This window comes from Anabrus simplex, chromosome 8, assembly GCF_040414725.1.
Source record: "Anabrus simplex isolate iqAnaSimp1 chromosome 8, ASM4041472v1, whole genome shotgun sequence".
Lineage (NCBI taxonomy): Eukaryota > Metazoa > Arthropoda > Insecta > Orthoptera > Tettigoniidae > Anabrus > Anabrus simplex.
The window spans coordinates 93,090,949-93,110,363 of record NC_090272.1 but is presented as its reverse complement, the minus strand read 5'-3'; the positions used below and the strand labels follow the sequence as shown (position 1 = coordinate 93,110,363).

Here is a 19,415-nt window from a genome sequence, read left to right as displayed (position 1 = left end):
GGGATCGCCCTAAAGAACAGACCAGTTTCATTAACATTCAAAATGTCTTTCAGTTCATAACTATTCAAAATGTCTGGTAACCTATCTTCCCAATCTGCTACTTCAGTCGCAGACACATCGTCACCTTCTCTACAGACTGTTTTGAAACTAACGTTATGACGTTTTCTAAAACAATCTAATCAACCATTGCTAGTTACAAAATTCTCAACTTACAGATTATTTGAGATTTCTCAAGCTTTTTCTTGTAACATTGGTCCACTCACACACAGTTTTCTCACTCGAGCACACTTGAACCACTCATATACCGCAACGTTCACTTCTGAAAAAACTGACTCCCGCTTTCTTTTCACTCCTCGATTCCTATTTTCCTCCCACTCCTTTAAAATTTCAGTTCTATTCTTCACAATAGTGTTTATTTCAGTTTTCCCGCAGTTGAATTTTTCGGCAAGCTTTCTCACTGAAAGTCCCTTGTCACTTTCTATAATTACATTTCTTCTTGCCTCGAGATCTAAACACGATCGTCCCTTGTTACTCATGTTTAACAGACAACTGAACTGCTACGGTATTTCTGTCTCACTAATTAGCGCCTGTACTGTCTTTTCCTTCTCAAGTTGACTACCTGAGCTCGACCTTATCAGCGACAATCCGGGTTATGAATAGAATGATGCAAGAAGGGACGAAAATCCCAGATAAGGTGTGAGTCAACAGTCTCTGGCAGCATTTCAGGGCAATTAGAATTCTCGGAATAGGCCTATACACCACTAGGCAGAACAGCATTCCAATGTACACTCTCTCCCCTCGCACTCGAAATTGTACAAACATTCAAAAGAGATTTCCTTATGTCTGAAGAATGGTTTTAAAAGAAAGGATGACATGTGGTCCGACATAATAAATTGTCCTGCAACATGTAAAGTGTCCGCTTAAGTCAAGTGGACGGGACAAATGGCGATGTTCGCTGTCCGGAGTTCAAGTTGTCCGCTTAAATGAGGCCAATGTAACACTTGTCTTATGTAAAATAAAATCGGTTCCGAGGGAAACTGTCCGTATAGGCAGGTGTCCGCTGAGTAAGGGTGTCCGTTAGGACAGGTTCGACTGTATAACGACAATCCATTATAACAAGTGAATTTTTCACCATTATGAATTCTCACTATAATGGACTTCTACTGTACTTTGTTCAATCGTATGTACCATAGCTTTGCATTCCTTTACATTTTATAATATTGAATTCTATCACTACAACAATAAAATTCATGTGTATTATTTCATTACCTCAAAACTTTGCAACTACATCTGTGGGATATTAATGAACAACATGATATGTTGCAGTTGGAGTCTGCAGGAAACTGCTAGTAAATTTATAAATTAATAAGCTACAGCAGTTATGAACACAGGAAACAACTTTACTTATAACTTAAACAAATAAATTGCAGCTGCTCCTCCCAGGAGATGCAATGGTACCCAGTGCACTGATCAGTTATAAAATATACCACCACCGGAGTATTACATTAAATTTGGCTCAAAATATAACAAAGCGATTTTGTTGCACAAAATATTTCAGTTCCCACAAGTGTGATGACTGATAACCTTCACTTGTTCTGCTTCATCCGAAAAGGTTGTATACCTCAAGATTCCAGTATCCATACTGACAGGTAAATTTGGTGTTATAGTATTGCGAGGATGAAGTGACTAGGACATGTTAAGCGAATGCAGGTGACAAACTCCAAGGAAGTATTTTGAAAAGAATGTTCCAGGATGAAGACCAATTGGATGCCCTAGAAAAAGGTGGTTAGCTCAGATAAAAGAAGACCTAGAGAAGATGCCCTAGAGAGAGAGAGAGAAGCATACCGAGAACAGAATAAATGGAGGCACAACTTTCTTAAAATCCTACCTAGCTCGCTGGAAGGAATTCATGACAATGATGACTATTCTGCATGCTCTTGCTCCCTTTGAACCAAAGTAGATTGGTCTAGATCATTGTTTTCAAATCAGATGGTTGATTTGACAATAATGGCCGGGGAATCATATATGTTAAATACAACAATGTCACTGAACCAGTGAGATCCTATACTACCAACAGCAAACACCTCTTCATAAGAGTCAAAACTTTTCTTGGCTAACAGGTCTTTTAATCTATGTTTAACCCTATGTTGTTGTGAATATGTGAAAAAGGACAGCTGCCGATCACATGAGAAAGAGTTTTGTGTCTCTCTGCCACATCAGCGACTTGCTGCTAATATTGGCTACTCCATGAAAACTGGCATAATTCATGAAATACCAAAAAAATATATTTGAGATCTGTGAGGCATTGAATTTGTAGTTGTTATTGGGGAAGATGTGAGACTGAGGAAGCAAAGCAGTTGCAAGAAATAAAAAATATAAAATAGGGAGAAGGGAAAATATAAGATTCACGAAAAACTTACTGATGAACTGTTTGTAGAGTTCCCTTTTCCTTGTCAAGGTTTCACTCCATGTACATCGTTGAGGAGGGAGGTAGTTGAGAAGTAACTTCCAACACAGAGCCCGATGACCTTGTTCATCTGGAATACCTAGAACATATAAAAAATTACAATATTTGTGAAAATTCATAAAGTACCTGACAGGTAAAAAGTTTAAAAAATGTTCCTCAGCGGTGTTTTCTTTCTCTAATGGGCTATGTTGAAATACTCCATCAAACATCACCTTCATTCCTCACAATCATAATAATTATAGGCCTACATTCAGTTCCAAATTAAAATTTTCTTTGAAACACTGGACTATTGAGGGCAGCATCGCTTATCTCAATAAATAAGTGTAAATCTTTTCATGAGATTTATGTAAGTCTTCATTTTAGTTTTAATGGAAAAACAGTTTCTGAATCTGGTGATGATGATGACAATGACGATAATGATAATGATAATGATAATAATAATAATAATAATAATAATAATAATAATAATAATAATAATAATAATAATAATAATACTGGTTCAATGCTCCACTTACTACTTTTACAGATTTTTGAGAAGCTGAGGTACCAAAATTTTGTACTGCAGGAGTTCCCTTACATGTCAGTAATCTATGGCCATGAGGCTCTCACATTCGGGCACTTTCAAGTACCACTGGACTGAGCCAGGAACAAACCTGCCAAGTTCAGCTCAGAAGACCAGTACACTGGCTACTGAGCTACTCAGCTCAATGATGACAACTTGCCAATTCTTTGAAGGTAGCAAAGTATGCATGTTTGCAATAATATCAAAGTACAAAGATGTAGTTACCACTGTACCAAGCTCATGGAAAGAGTACATAAGTGACCAAGAAAAGATTCAGAGCTCAATCATGTTAAGCAAAAATCCCTGAGTGTCTGAACCATAAAATTATGTAAGAATATACCCCATATCACTAGACACTGGGTTCACTTTTTCAAAGATCTCTGGACATTACAGGAGGAAAACCTAGCAGTCCCCAAATTCTACTTCACAAGAAAGCTTAGATAAGCCAAAAATCTATACTGTAAAAAGCAACTTTGTTCAGTCCGTCCAGTCGTTCTACTGGACAATTTGCTTCATTTTTGTTTTATTCTCTCTGATACGAGGGTGAATCAAAAGTAAGTTAAACTTCCAAGTTATGGCCATTTATGAAACCACCTACACAGAGGCAACATGGCTATGACAATATACAATGCATGGAAGTTCACTTTTCCACATAATCCCCAACGACTGTAAACCTTTCTCTTAATGGTCAACCAACTTTTCAATTCCGGATGCGTAGAAATCACCTCCAGCGCTATGTAAGCACCTGGAGACAGCTGCTTTCACCACCTCATCATTTCTGAATTGCCGTCCCTGAGATCCTTTTTCAGATTGCCAAAGAAATGATCACAAGGCAGTAAGTCTGGACTGTATGGAGGATGATGCCATACCTCCTACTTGAATTGCTGCAGCAGTTCGGATGTTTTGCTGCATTACTGTGCAACAAAATCACACCCATGCTCAATTTTCCCTGCTGCTTTTCTTTAACTGCCTTATGCAACCGGTTCAACATTCGACTATACGAAGCCGAGTTGATTAGCGTGCCTTTCAGCATAAATCCCATGTGTACTACACCCTCCATGTCAAAGAACACTGTTGCCATTTCCTTTCCTGCTGAAGGTTGGATCTTGGCCTTCTTTCGTCATGGTGATGTGGTGTACACCCATTCCATCGATGTTCTCTTTGTTTCGGGGGTGAAGTGGTGGACCCACGTGTCATCCCGTGATCATTCGCTGCAGAAACTAGTTGCCCTCCACAGAACATCGTTGCAAAAATGACGACAATTGGAAACGTTGTCCCTTGTGAACATTGGTGAACAGACATGGCACCCTTCTTTGACACAGTTTACGAAATCCAAGGTGCTGGTGAACAATGGAGAACACACTGCCGTACGAAGTGTTCAGCATGCTGGAAATATCCTGCAGTGTTATGTGCAGATTCTCTCTAACGATCCCATTCATACGGTCAACATTCGCAACGGTACTGGCGTTGCGGGCCTGCCTTCATGATATTCGTCCATGAGATCCGTGCATCCGGCGTCAAATTGCTCACAGCACTTTACAATACCTAGGCGAGAAATTGCACGCTCACCATATACAGCAGTGACTTCACGATGAGTGTCTGTGCAATTGAGTCATTTAGCCCATAGAAATCTGATCGTTGCACACATCTCCAATTTGGAGTTAACATCCAGTTGACATGCCATTGATCCTAGCCTGCTCTGCACATACAACACAACGGGATACCACACCAACCTTCCTATCGGACATGTCAGCAGTTACTGTAGCTGGCTCTGCATTGGCCAAAATCACGACACCCAGGTGCTCTCGTGGTAAGCTAGTGTAACTTACTTTTTGATTTGCCCTCATTTTACCTGAATATGATCCATCAAGCATTGATAGGTCTCTAAGTTCAGTCAACTTAGAATAATCCTAAAATTAAACATTGCTTGTGTACGTATGACTGCTGTAAATAAAGTAGCGGCAATATTCATAGAATACAGTACTTAATGAACTAACAAGTACTATTGCATAACATACCTTCAATATAGTCATCTACAAAGTCTATTTCCTTTTGCCAAATGTCGGGAAGCCATTGGGAACCAATGGCAAGGTGTTCTCTATTGATAACAGTAACAGAGTGCCCTACTGCACGGAGTACAGGTGCCACACCAGGAAATTGAAGGCCTCGGAGGAGTTCCTTGAACTTTGGAAACTGACCAAAGTCACAAGGGCTAACGTCTGGTGAGTACGCGGAGTGTTCCAACACCTCCCAATGCCACCACTGCAATAAGAGCTTGACATTGTTTGCGATGTGACAACATGCATTATCATGCAACACGACAGGGCGATGATCTTGCACTGCATAGGCGGATGCAGATATCGCTCCAGAAAGCAGCGATAGTAGTCACTGTTGACGGTTTGTCCCTGAAGCACAGCATGTAGTCGTATGCCACAATCAGTATAGGCTTCACCCGACTGGCTTCCTGTCGAAATTTCTGTGGACATGGCAAACCTGGGTGATGCCATTAATTTGACTGACGCATTAATTCAGGCTCATAGGCTCGTGCCCACGTCTCATCAATGGTGACACTATGCTGCAGAAAAGCATCTCCTTCGTTGCCGTATCTGTCCAGGTGGATGTCAGCCAGTGCATGCTGGTGCCATGTATATACGTCGGTGAGTTGATGTGGAACATATGGGACTCAATTTTCCTCATGTTAAGACATTTCGTCACTATGTGTCACACCGTTTGAGGACTGAGACCAAAGTCTACGGATAATTCCTAGACAGACCATCAATGGTCTAAGAAAATAAAACCACTCACAATGCCAATCTGATCTTGAGGAATGGACAGCCGACCTCTGCAGTGAAAATCCGCAGTCTCATTCCGATCTGGACCAAACGCCTTGACCCATTCTGCAACCATCCTATACAGTAATGCATTCTCACCACACACTTCAGGTAATCCCTGATAACATTCTGATCCATTTTTGCCACGAGCACCCTCGATTTTAATCCATGAACGCTCATAACCTTTTGAAAACATGCTCTGGAGCTGTGAAATCGACACTCTTCACTTCAGTGCCACACAGCAACAACACTCCCAACTGGATGCTTGTCAAATGTGCACTGCATGTTGAAAACAGGGCCACCTGACCACTCCCATTTCCCATTAGCGCATGCCCGATCTCCTACGAGTGTTTGGACTACGTTGCCTCTACTTTGTTTACATGCTTCGTAGTAGGGAATCTGGAACCCAATCAAGCATCTACTGCTCACCTTCTTTGCTCTAAGCAGCTTAAGAAAGTCAATAGCCAAAGCACTGTGTACTTCATCAACAAGGGGTTGCAATTGTTGTACCCTGGGAGTGTTGATGATTCTAAAGTTCTCCTCCTTGTCTCCGATGCTGCTTCCTACATGATTTCTACTGCACCTCTCCTCAAAACTTTCTAACCTTCTTTAATTAATGTTACTTGCATGGCCCCACGCCTTGCATAGACTTACAGAAACGGTTAAGGCCGAGTTTCCTGCAGTAAATACTCTCATTTCAACAATGAAGGCAGTGTACTGTAAGCCTCCATAAAGAATAGCCATCTTTCAAGAGAAAAACTCCCCTCTAATCCTTTTCCACCATGCCAATCATCACCCACTGGGGTTCCTGGATGGAAGCTCTGTGCATGCGTGTCATCTGCCAAAGGATTATTCCAGTGTTCACGGAGATGTTGCGTATATTTAGGCAAAATTTTCATTTCTCCTAGTCCCCACTACAAAAATGGAGGAAAAAGGAAACAGCCTCAGTCATTTTCTGTAATTGAGAAAGCTGGGAACAACATACAAAGTGCTAGCGGCAAAGTAGGGGATAAAATATAGACAAGTGGGCTAGTGTACTGTGGAAGAATCCAAGTTATTCAGTGCTGAAAAGGGTACATCAGACAATGGATGGGAAAAACGCACTAAACTAGTGAAATTGAACTGAAAAATGTAGGTAAATTTTCCTATGCCCCTCTTAACATCTGTGAGTGTAGAGTGCTCTTTTTTGCTTTCAAAATGATTTTCACAGATAAAAGACACAACCTGACTGTGGAAAATTTGTAGAAGATTACTCTTATATAATGTAAAGCAAACTACAAATGAAAGTGCTATAGGAATGTTCTTCACAAATAAATAAACACATACCGCCTACGCGTTTACACTGTTATAGGATGCCTATAGTGCTGCAATTGTGATCAGTGATTTTAGTATTATGGTTTTAGTTCAGTAATGATTATGACTTTTCATATAATCTGTAACAGTTTTTGATAAATGTCTCTTTAATTCTGTTTTATTTTGCAGCTTTATTTTTTAGGAATAGGTATACCACATTACTTGAAATTTTAAAAAATCATGTTGCAGTTTAAGTGTATATTGTAATATTTCCTGTCTATTTACGCATTTTTAAAACCAAATTTTAAGTGACTTTTAAAAGCCTATTTTAGGTGCCTAAAACTAAATTATTTAGAGACTAAAATTCCAGGCCTAGTGATGCCACATCCAAGCACAGCATGGCCATTCGTTCGCTAGTTGAAGTTTAAAACAGTTGTTAGATTCTGTTTTGTTAGTGCTATACATGGCTCCTTCTCTACAGTATCGGCCTCCAGATCCCAAGATAGGTTCAAACTCAGCAGAGGCAGTCGGGTAGAGTGAAAAAAAAGTCCATTCCACACAGCACATCATACGATACCGGCATGTATAAGATCTCTAAGATCTCTGGTTACACATTTGGTGTTTACCCGACTAAATTCATTAAAACTCGGCCACAGACGCCCAAGAGAGATTTGGTTTACTCTGCCATCTAGCAGATCTGGAGTAAAACAGAACATCAAAATTGATGAGCAGGCAGCCAGATGGCATCAATTTAAAATGCCTGCATATGGAAGCTGATGCCATGTGATTATTATTATACTGCCATAGGTAAATTCAGCACAATAACATTTCTAAGAGACTGATCAAAGAATGCAACCACTTCCTGTTAACAAAACCTTCCATTGCTATCTTATTACATACATCATATGCAATTTCTATTGTCCAATCTTTAAACAGTGCTCTATTGCATTATCATTTTCCAATGAATATTCTTTTCATCTTCAAGTGGTTTCAAGATTGCAAATGCTGTTTTTCTCACAAGTTGTTACACATAAATAATGATGAATTTCGTATGGCTATCATTAGCCAGGTCCGCAGTCTAAGGGTAGGGTACCTGGTTCTTTGCTGGAGGCCCTAGGTTTGATTCCTGGCCACGTCAGGTATTTTTACCTGGATACGAGGGTTGGTTTAAGGTTCACTTGACCTACATGAGAACAACTGAGGAGCTATCTGATGGTGAGATAGCGGTCGCAGTCTAGAAAGCCAAGAATAATGGTTGAAAAGATTTGTCGAGTTGACCGTGTGTCATCTCCTAATCTGCAGGCCTTCAGGCTGAGCAGTGGTCGCTTGGTAGGTCAAGGTCCATCAGGACTGTAGCGCCATGATTTAGTTTGTTTCATTATTAGCCTGGCCAAACCTTTTTTAAGGCAGATCCCCCAGCAAGGGTAGCTGGTGTCTGCCATATTCAGTCAGTTGCGTGTTACTGTGGTGAAGGATAGTGGTGTGTGTATTGTACAAGTTGTAGAAAGGTTGGGAACCGCATAAAATACCCAACTGCTGAATCTAGGGAATTAATCATTCACAATTAAAATTGGCCAGGAATCGAACCCGTGATCCTGACGAGCAAAATCAAAGCCTATGACCTGTCAGCTACGGAGGCAGACGCAATCTGTCATAATTATTTTATTAAAACTATAATTTGAGTGCATATGCTAAGCTAATCTTTAACAAGCCTGTAAATCATCCAACACAGGCAATTTACATTTCAACGCTCTTAAATGGCAACCTCTAATAATAATGCTATTTGCTTTACGTCCCACTAACTACTTTTACGGTCTTCGGAGACGCCAAGGTGCCGGAATTTAGCCCCGCAGGAGTTCTTTTACGTGCCGGTAAATCTACCGACACGAGGCTGTCGTATTTGAGCACCTTAAAATACCACCGGACTGAGCCAGGATCGAACCTGCCAAGTTGAGGTTAGAAGGCCAGCGCCTTAACCGTCTGAACCACTCAGCCCGGCAAATGGCAAACTCTAAAAAAAAAAAACCCCTGAGATGTAGAGCGGGCGAATTGGAATCGGCAAATCATGTCCACCACACAGTGGTGACAACTTGTAATACTGGGATGGAAACACAGGAAATTCTATAAAAAGTTATATTTTCTATATTATGTGTAGAATACTGCAGACACAAACTGTATATTGAGCATGTAGCAGCTGGAGAATGTAGAAACTTTCACATGTCCTGAGAGTAGGACAATGTCAGACGAGAAGTCAAAGTAGTGAGCTTTTGAGAGTTTAAGCCTAATAAACAAGGCTAACTGCCTTTAACAGGAGGTGTAACTTTTTCACATCAAGAAGCATAGACAAGAACCTCAAAAAAGCTGTTACCTTCGTATGGAGTGTACCGTTATATGGAAGCAAGAACTGGACACTTGGAAAAGCTGAAAGGAAAAGGACCGGGCAAGTTGGCCATGCGGTTAGAGGCGCGTGGCTGTGAGCTTGAATCCAGGAGATAGACAGTGGGTTCGAATCCCACTGTCGGCAGCCCTGAAGATGGTTTTCCGTGGTTTTCCATTTTCACACCAGGCAAATGCTGGGGCTGTACCATAATTAAGGCCACGGCCGCTTCCTTCAAACTCCCAGGCCTTTCCTATCCCATCGTCACCGTAAGACCTATCTGTGTCGGTGCGACATAAAGCCACTAGCAAAAAAAGAAAAGGATTATGGCCATTGAAACCTGGTGTTATCAGAAGATGTTCAGAATTTCTTGAGTGGACAAAGTGATCAAAGAAGAGGTACAGTGGAGGGTTGAACTGGTGAAGCCATGCTTGAGGAATTGGGCATGTTCAAAGGTACAAAGAAATGCTGAGGACAATTCCTGAAGGAGGTGCAGAGGGAAGGATGCCAGAAAAAGACTGAGGTTACAGTACATCCACCAGGTCATGAAGGATACTAACTACCACTCCTACACAACTTGGACAAGGCTAGCCCAGGATAAAGAATGATGGAGAGCTGCTTGCATTGCTACAAACCTATCTCAGGATTGATGATGCAAGAAGAAGAAAAAGTGGTAAAGCTTTGGTACCCTTCCTGCAAAGACAGACTCAAGATCCAACATAGTGCAGCTCAGATGACCTCACAATGTAGTCAACTTGTCAACATTGGCATATTATACACAGCTAATGAAAGATTTTTTTTTTTTTGCTGTGCAGACAGTATACACTGCCGTCATATAAAAGAGCTTCTCGAAGGGTGTGTGCCCCCACAACAGCCACTGTTTCCACGATAGATTTGCCTGAAGAGTCCTACAAAGTGACAAATAAGAAAGATAAGTTAGAGATCCTCTCACGTCAAAAATAGTTTCACCGAATGAGGCAGCCGTGTGGCCACATGAGGCGACCTCTATGAGACACAATACAAATATTAAGTTAATCACAAAGAAGAAAGAAAATAGACACTTTTCCCTATTTTACACTGTCTCACTTTTAGTTCTTCTATGCAACTAATAATACTTCTTGGGGCAGGTTAGTGGGACCCTGGCAAGCATAAAAGAAGGATCTCTCCTCTCCATTGATTCAGATATGTAAAACAAAATTCTAATATTCCAAACATGTGGGATGGGTACTAAAGCACCATATAACGTGTAATTTTCTCTCTTTTTTTTCCCCTACTGTTTAACGTCGCACTAACACATCAAATGTTTTCAGTGACAGAAGGATGGGAAACGGCTAGAACTGGGAAGGTAGTGGCCGTGGCCTTAATTAAGGTATAGCCCCAGAATTTGCCTCCTGTGAAAATGGGAAACCATGGAAAACCATCTTCAGGGCTGCTGAGAGCGGAATTTGAACCCACCATCTCCAGAATGCAAGCTCACAACTGCGCGACCGTAACTGCACAGCCAACTCGCACAGCGTTTGAAAATTCAGATTTTTACTGCACAGATGCCACGATATGGACAGAATGGACTAACACCATCTATGAGCTGAGGCATACAGTTACATGGTTTGTTGCCCACGGTTTTCACTACAAAATTTGTACGAGAAACGATTTTCATGAGCCATCTCCAAAGTGCCAATGCAAACTATGCCTCAAAGAGTGTGATAGATATCATGCAATGTTTTGTAGAAAAAGACTAGTCTCTCTAATCAAGTTTTGTTTGGAGTGAATTTCAATGCATATTTTGTGCTATTCTTCTAAATAAATAAAAATTCAGCAAATTTCTAATCAGTATGCAGTATGACCCATCAAACAGGTGGTCATCAAGGTTGTCACCTCCTGCTATAGTTCTGAGGTTGGATGTCAGGTTCTAACTTGTAAACAGAAGTACAGAAGAGTGCAGTTGGACTTGGTAGGCTACTACACGATTTTCTGGCAAGAGATGAGGAATTAGAAGCAATGTCAGCATTATATGTGAGTATAGGATAATGAATACGCTTTACTCTGCATGTATGAAATTATCATACATAATGCTGTTGCCGCAAATTTTTCCTATCTCACCAATCATGCCATCAGTCCAGAACACTTTGATTCTCAGTTTACTTACAGTGATTGTTTTGAAATAGGCTATACTAAGAGTTTTGGTGTATGCTACAGAAAATCCTAGGGACAAATGCACCTCTGCTCAATTTTGATATATTACACAGTTGGGGCTGTAAGAACTTCAACGCTCATAATTATTCCATTACTGTACTGACTACGTTTTGAACTCTTAGAAGGAAAAAAAATACACACACAAAATAACAGGTAAAACATTGGCACCTACTCTTAAATGGCCCATGTAATATAAAGATGTACCTCAGATTCCCCAAATAATTTTTAATATTTTCTTCAACTTCTCTGGCGCAAAATATTTCTACCGAAGATTACAGCACAGTAAGTGCACAATTGTAATATAGCCTACTTAACTGTAAATGAAAAAGACCCTATTATTCATCGAAGGATTAGATAAGATTTCCATCTGGCATAGGGTAATTTGATAAATAACGAAAATAATGAATTAAAAATGAAAAGATTTTCAGAGAAGAAAATATCCGAACTTTCGGATACTAGCAGGGGCGAATAATGATCTTTGTGTGAGTTATAAAAGACCACATAGAAAAGAACGCGAAAACAGTTTAATTAGACAATAAATAAAGAATCGCATCGTGGTCAAATGACATATATCATATATATCATAACCTACGATATATATCACGCTTCCAGCAAGTTTGCTTCCAGTAACTGTAGGGGGGCGGATTTTCTGCCAAATGACATTTCTTTTCCGCTGTAGGACATAAAGCACAAATAAAGCTGCTGCTTGCAGATAAAATTCACGGTTACAATAAAACGGACGATAATGTTCTAATTTAAATAAATAATAAATGACCTCAAAAAACAGCAACAGCTTGTACAGTAATCAGTTTTCCATCCACATGAAACAAACTAACCATGAAAACACAGCTTCCTTAACTTCTTTACATTGATTTCTTCGCAGCTCAAAACTTCTTCGAATTCTTTTAACCTGAAAGCAGATAAAAATCGAAAATAAGTGTAAATTGGAATTTATCATTAACCTAATTATCAACATTTTTGACAAATACCCCAACCCACCTGGCCTTATACGCCGCCATTTCACTTATTTCTTCACGTGATGACAACTGTCATGCGCAATGCGCATCGCTGCTCATATGTGATGGAAGTAAAAACATCTGTGAGAAGTGTAGTGATAGCAGCCTCTAATCGAGAGAATAATTGAAATCAAGTTCGTTTTAACACTCATTTTACACTGTCCTGTCAGCCTTGATAATTTTTGCTTTTAACTATAATGTAGTTGTAACTCCCACGGCACTGGTTATCAGCAGTGAACTCATAGTGCATTGTGTAAGAGCCTACCTTGAAAGTGGTATGTTTTGACTTATAATTTTGACAGTAATAATTGACTAAAAGTTATTTTACATTATTTATGTATGAGTTTTGTAATCTAATATTGAAACTGCATACTTATTAGCTTTCTTTCGCATACCTTAATGTACAGTGTCATAGATGTATAATTTGGTAGATAATTGTATTTAGTATGTTGACAGTTATCATATGACCATTCTTTCACTTGGTATTTTTCCTTTTAATTTTGTTTGTCTTTTTGTTTATAGAAAGGTGGACTTCAGAACATACTTCATTCATGACTATGTTGCCCTCTGTTACTGTTTGTGGAGAAAGTGCACCTGATTCCTTACTAGATTTGTGCTTCAAGTATGTTGTCTGTCATCTGGAAACAATTTGTTCTATTGATCCCTTTACAAAGGATTATAAGTTAAAAGAGGGTCTTGCTCTTCCCAGTGAAATATGTGAAAAAATTATCCAGGTGTATCAGACTGGTGGTCATGTGATCGATGATAGATTTGTGAATATTTTTCAAAATCCTCATACAACAAGACTAAGAAGAGTTCGCTTGAGGAATTCAAGCATAACAGATGATGGTTTGTGTACATTACTGGGCCACAATTTGTTGGAACTAGACCTTTTTAATTGTGCAAATATAACAGAAGGTTCTCTAGTTCACATCAATGAATGTGGTGAAAGTCTGTTATCTCTTAGTCTTGGGTCAGGTGTTCACCTACTACCCAGTTCTCTCTTTCCCGAAGATGCCCGCATGCAAGAAGGAGACAACATAAGTGGCTATCATAGAAGAGGATATATATTACGTACACCAAATCTACGAAGATTAGCTGTTAGACACCTTTATATCCAGGGAGAAAGAATGTACTTTCCACTACTTCTTCGGTCTTTAACTAATTTAACGCATCTTGATCTCTCCAGTTGTTTTGATTTAGGAGACTTATCATATTTATGTGAACTAAAAAATCTTGTTTCACTTGTATTGTTTAATGTGCAGAGATTACAAGATGCATTAGAATCACTCTGTAAATTGACCAAGTTAAGGTGAGTTCATATTTTGTTATATTTTACAAGGCTATTATTAACTTAGAGATTATTCACTTTAGTGGAAATTTTATTTTTCTCATATTAATCATCAGAGTAGACTACCTAATTACCACATTTGACCTGGCACTTTCCTCTTATTCTCAAAAGTTGTAGGATCGGTTGTTTCACAGTTAGGAGGCTTTAAATGTGGGAGTGGTGAAAAATCTGTTTCTGGGAAATATGCCTGGCTTTTTTGTGTAGTAGGCCCACCAGTAATAGCTGAATTGATGTTGATCAACCCTTTGAGTGTCGGCCAAAATTGCATAGTTCTATACTAAAAGTGTCAAGCTGTAAAAAAAAAAAAAAAAAAAAAAAAATATGCAGAATGTTAGATTAATGTTCATAATTTCTCAGCTGTTAGTCACTTGATTTATTTTTTGACAACTGCCCTGCATTCCATTCTCTTGTTTAGATTTCCAGAACTCTTTGGTATAACTATTGAGAACTACTTAAACAGGATATTTCAGAACTGTAACTTACTGTATTTGACAGACGTATTATTTTGGAATCTACAAAAATTAGTCTTTTTTTTTTTTTTTTTTTTTTGGAAAAACGTTTATGATAAAAGAAACTAGCTACCTTATTAGAAGTGAATGAAACAAAGAATTATATCACATTTGAACATTCACAGCACTCAAAATCTTTAAAATTGCTCTCTGAGATATAATCAGAGTTTTTTTTTTTTTTTAATGCATACTCACACATTGTAATAGTCCATTCTGTAATTGGATCAAATCTTGCACAGTCTTCTTTGCACCTGTTTTAGGAAGTTTTGTGACGATGGAAGACTTGCATCTGTTGCTTGAGAATTATTGCCAGAAGTATTTTGGTCCTTCTTTACATAGAACTTCACTTATGTTTTGCTCTTCAAGCCAGCTGTAAAGCTGGGCGATGCTAGTCTACTTGTAGTCAGCTAAGTTGTCATTTCTTCAAAGATAATGTTTTAGATTAAACTTCATGCAGACACTTCTGAGTGGCCAAATAAAGAAGATTATGGTACCTGCTATTGAAAAGAAATTAAGTTAGTGATTTCAAGGACAGAAAGAACTGTCAGATTAAACAAAGCGGTAATTATTTGATAAAGAGAGGTTAGGAATCTACCATGACATGACTCACAAGAACTCATAACATGCTACACAGAGCTGCTAATTTAAGTGCTGCTAGTGACAAGACCATTGGTCGTGCTAAAAAAAATCTGTGAATTTCACTTCTTCTATACTTAATATATTCACATCGCAAATACATCCAGCATATGCTAATGGCACTTTCAAACTTTGCGGTTTGGTGGAATGTGGCAGCACTGTGGTCACACATGATGTGAGCTTTATCAGAAACAATAGCAAACCCTTCTGGCCAATAGGAACACTGAAAATGGTTGCATTTTCCAGATTGATGTAGTTGCCGTATAAATTTTTCTATATGAGTAAGAATACTTCTAGGGGCTGGTTGGTATGTCTCTACCAAGCATACAGGAAGGATCTCTCTTCCCTTGTACTTCAGGTATCACTTCACATCATTTTTGCTAGAGTTTCTCATTCCTAAACATTCAGCCACATTAGTAAAGTGTTACAAAAAAAAAACATTGATTATATGATTGATATAATTGGTGTTATCACTCGAAGGGTTAAACACTTTGGCGTATTATTGTCACAGTCTTCATTACCATTACAATTTTCTTATTGCAGCCTTTGTGATATCAATATTTTTTAGAAATCTGAAGACAAGAATAAAGATAAATAACATATTACTAAAAACTAGAGACCTATTTTAATTTTAGGTGTTGAACTTAGGGAAGCCTGCAGTCCACTCTTTTCCAATGTATTACATAATGTCGCTTAAGAATGAAGAACTCATGTGTAATATTTTCCAATGTATTACATAGTGTTGCTTAAGAGTGGTGTCTTCATGTGTAACAAATCCAGCACATATTATTTCAGGAAGATTTAAAATAAATACTGTACATATTAAGGAAGAGCATTTAGGAGTAGCAACACCATCTTAACAATAGACTAAAAATGAGTGATGAGTGACGGTATTACCATCAACACGCCCACCTGGCAGGAGCTGGAAAAGGGAAAATGAAAATTATGATGATTAAGGAAGACACTGAAATTGTACTTAAGAAAATAAAAAAAAAACAAAGAAAAGTAGTAATTGTGTGGATTCAGCTACTGTGTGCAGGCATTTTGATTTGAAGTTATCTAGACAGTCTGCCAGATATGGCATCATTTTAGATTTTACGAGAAATTGGTGTTACAAATGAACTTTAAATAATGTTCCTGTGACATAAAGTAATTTAGGCCTACAGTAATTCAACCATAAGAATCATTATAGTCTTGGGATTTTCCTTTGACATGGATTTCGGTAGGCCTACTTAGAATGCAAACAATAGAAAATGGATAACATACGATATGAAGCTAAAATATGAAGTTACTTTGAAGTTGTAACCCTTTCCCTAAAGACCCGTGATGATTACTGTTAGTGGTTAGCTTCTGGTTCACCAACAAGCTATGTTAAGTGACAGGGTTCAGTTAGAATGTGGTTAGGAACAACCTATGGCTCGTGCAGGGAGTATCGCCTCTTGTTAGCAGCCCTGACAGCTCCCTGTTTCATAAGATGACTGGCTGGAGGCATGGAAGCAGTGCATGATGTCACTATTGTACTATGTCAATTAAATACCAAGCTGTGTTAAATTATGGAACACACACTTAATTTTTGCTAACAGTTGACTTGACAAGTCATAGTTTGACTTGACTTTGGCAGTATGCTTCATCAAAGTCACAGCCTAACCTATTACTGCTGACTGTTCTGTGAACTAGTCTACTTTTACCTAACCTAACATACCTTAACAAAATAAAGGGTAGAAAGATGACTAGAATAGGAACACTTGGGTAAACACAATGACAGGTCAGGGTAGGAAGGAGCAATAAAAAGGGGGACATAAGTTCATACTGACAGGATTTGAATGTGATGTAAATTCTTCCTGACTGGATTGACTAGTTTTAAAACTGTGTTTTTAAGTCCTCACTCGAGTGTTCTGAGCTTATCTAAGAGGACCTGGAAGCCAGACTCCATTTTCTGTTCTAAAAATGTCCTAGTGCAGAAACACTCTACAAATTGAATCCCAATTCTGATACCAGTTGTGGCAACATACCAGCGTTCTTAAAATTAAAATTACTACATAGAAAGGTAGTGTGTTGTACTATCCATTAAATTTACTAACCTACTATTTACAGTTGCTGACAAGTTCACTTGCATTTGAGTTTTTCAGTTCATCTCCTCACTCACTCGGACAACCGCATAGCCATTTCGACCATTTTCATTCACTGCGCTACTCGCTGACACACAGGACTCGTGGCTGACTTGGTCTTGCCATGTTCACTCTTTAAATACAAAGCAGTGTCATGTCTCTTCATTAGGAGTTGTCTACTTCCAAAATGTCTTATATCTGACATTCAAATGTTTCTAAATGTAACAGAGAGAGGTCTTCTTCTTTACCCTTTAAAAATCCACCCTTATTATGGAAAGCCGTAAAACTGGGTTGGGTTTACGTGTGCATCATCGTTCACACCCACAGCACCAAATGGTATAATAATAGTACTCTGGAGTATCCCATATTTCGTCATTTGTACAATACCATTGTAACTCTTTCTAATGACTAGATGCATGCCGAAAGCCTGATTTGTCCATTGGATCGGGACGTTAAGACTTGAGCAGACTCCTTGCTGTTACTCGACAGAAATAGGTGTACGGTGAATAAATGCAAGGTTGAAAACACTAGATTCACACAAAGAAAAGAAAGATAAGCCAAGGTTTTCCAAGAGGAAATCTACATGAAGTGCAGTCAATTTAAATATGATGATTTTATCACAAAGTGTGCTGTTAATGATGATAAACACTTGTGAACAGCTTAAAATTTCATTTTGTGAATACCTGAAAGTAACATAAGTCTGGTAATGATTACTGGTGTAGGTCTTTCTAGTTTACTCCCATGGGCGATCTGCATATCTGGGTGTGTTGATGATTATGATAATGAAGTAGGAAGAGGGTGAAACCCGGTGTCGGCTTGTACCCAAGTTTCATTAGCCTGCTTGTAGCATATGCTGCAATATTTTCTTCTTTTCTGTGTGGAATCCCCAGCCTTTGCTGTTCCTTCTGTTTCCACAAGGCGATGAATACCGCACTTGTGACGTACCCCCTGTCGGCTGCAAGCAAAGCAAAAAGTTACAACTTACCGTAAATACTGCTTGGACAAAGCATTCTTCGCTGCAGTGGCACCTTCTGGTCCAGTGAGGAAAGCAATGGCAAACTACCTCACTCCTCATCTTGGAAGCTTCAAATCACTCATGAAGTAACTCAAAATGAGACACTAGTTGTGCTCCACCTGTCATTACTCAGTACCACCCATACCCCAGCAGCTTCCATATTGTCCCAGCTATGGATGAGACTAGGACTTCGGTGGGCTCTGCCATTGGTTTTTGCGGTTTCCCTATAACTGCATAGCCTTTGGTGGTGTTATTTGAGGATCCAACCAGCCTCTGGGCTGATGACCTAACGGACAGACAATTAAAGTTCAGCTTGTTTGCTGAATGGCCTGCCTATTGACCCTCCATTCAGAGTGCCCCGGGTTTGATTCCCATCCAGACCAGAAATTTTAACTGCATATGGTTAATTCCTACAGCTCATGGACTGCGTGTTAATGTTTGTTGCAACACATTCCTCTTCATATTCACACATCACACTACCAACCACCAGAGAAATATGCAATAGTGAATACGTTCCTCCATGTAGGGTTGGCATCACGAAAGGCACCTGGCCGTAAATCTGGTTTGGGTACACGTGGGCATCGCAATTCGCATCCAAAACACCAAATGGTATAATAATGGTACTCCGGAACATCCCATATTTCATCATTTGTACAATACCATTGAAAATATTGTAACCCTTTCTAGGACCTTATTTTAGAACTTTAAATGAATTTTGTTGCTTGTAATGGGTCTGAAGAAGCCTTTAATTATAGTCTGTTTTGTAGATGCATAAAATTTACACATTCTCCTATCTTGCCTTTTTACACTGTTTTCTATTATGGTGCATTTTGCTTCTCACTGTTTTGGCAATGCCCTTATCCATTGACATGTCTTTGTTTTAAAGTACTTTCATTGGAGAGTTCATCATTTAAAAAAAATATAAAATCCTCTGTTATTATCTAAACAAAGAATTAGAAAGAACACAAGATATATAAGATTTTCAGAAGGAAAAGAGCTACAGCTAGGCATATACTGTAGTTAGCATATTTTCCATCCTTTATTAAAACACAGTAAC

At 38.9% G+C, this 19,415-nt stretch overlaps 2 protein-coding genes across 3 annotated transcripts in view; one reads left to right on the top strand and one right to left on the bottom strand.

Annotated features, from left to right (window-relative positions):
• LOC136879307 (TBC1 domain family member 13) overlaps positions 1–12,742 on the bottom strand; it is an 84,349-nt gene extending 71,607 nt beyond the window's left edge. Inside the window, exons 1-3 of the mRNA XM_067153127.2 lie at positions 12,723–12,742; positions 12,560–12,633; positions 2,421–2,546 (exon numbers count right to left, since the gene is read on the bottom strand). Coding sequence (XP_067009228.1) covers positions 2,421–2,546; positions 12,560–12,633; positions 12,723–12,742 — 220 coding nt within the window. The remainder of the gene's footprint in view (positions 1–2,420; positions 2,547–12,559; positions 12,634–12,722) is intronic.
• A 69-nt stretch (positions 12,743–12,811) lies between these two features.
• LOC136879160 (protein zer-1 homolog) overlaps positions 12,812–19,415 on the top strand; it is an 80,854-nt gene continuing 74,250 nt past the window's right edge. For both annotated transcript variants that reach the window (XM_067152919.2, XM_067152918.2), the window contains exons 1-2: positions 12,812–13,014; positions 13,262–14,051. In XM_067152919.2, the coding sequence (XP_067009020.1) occupies positions 13,291–14,051 (761 nt within the window). In that variant the 5' untranslated portion in view covers positions 12,812–13,014; positions 13,262–13,290. The remainder of the gene's footprint in view (positions 13,015–13,261; positions 14,052–19,415) is intronic.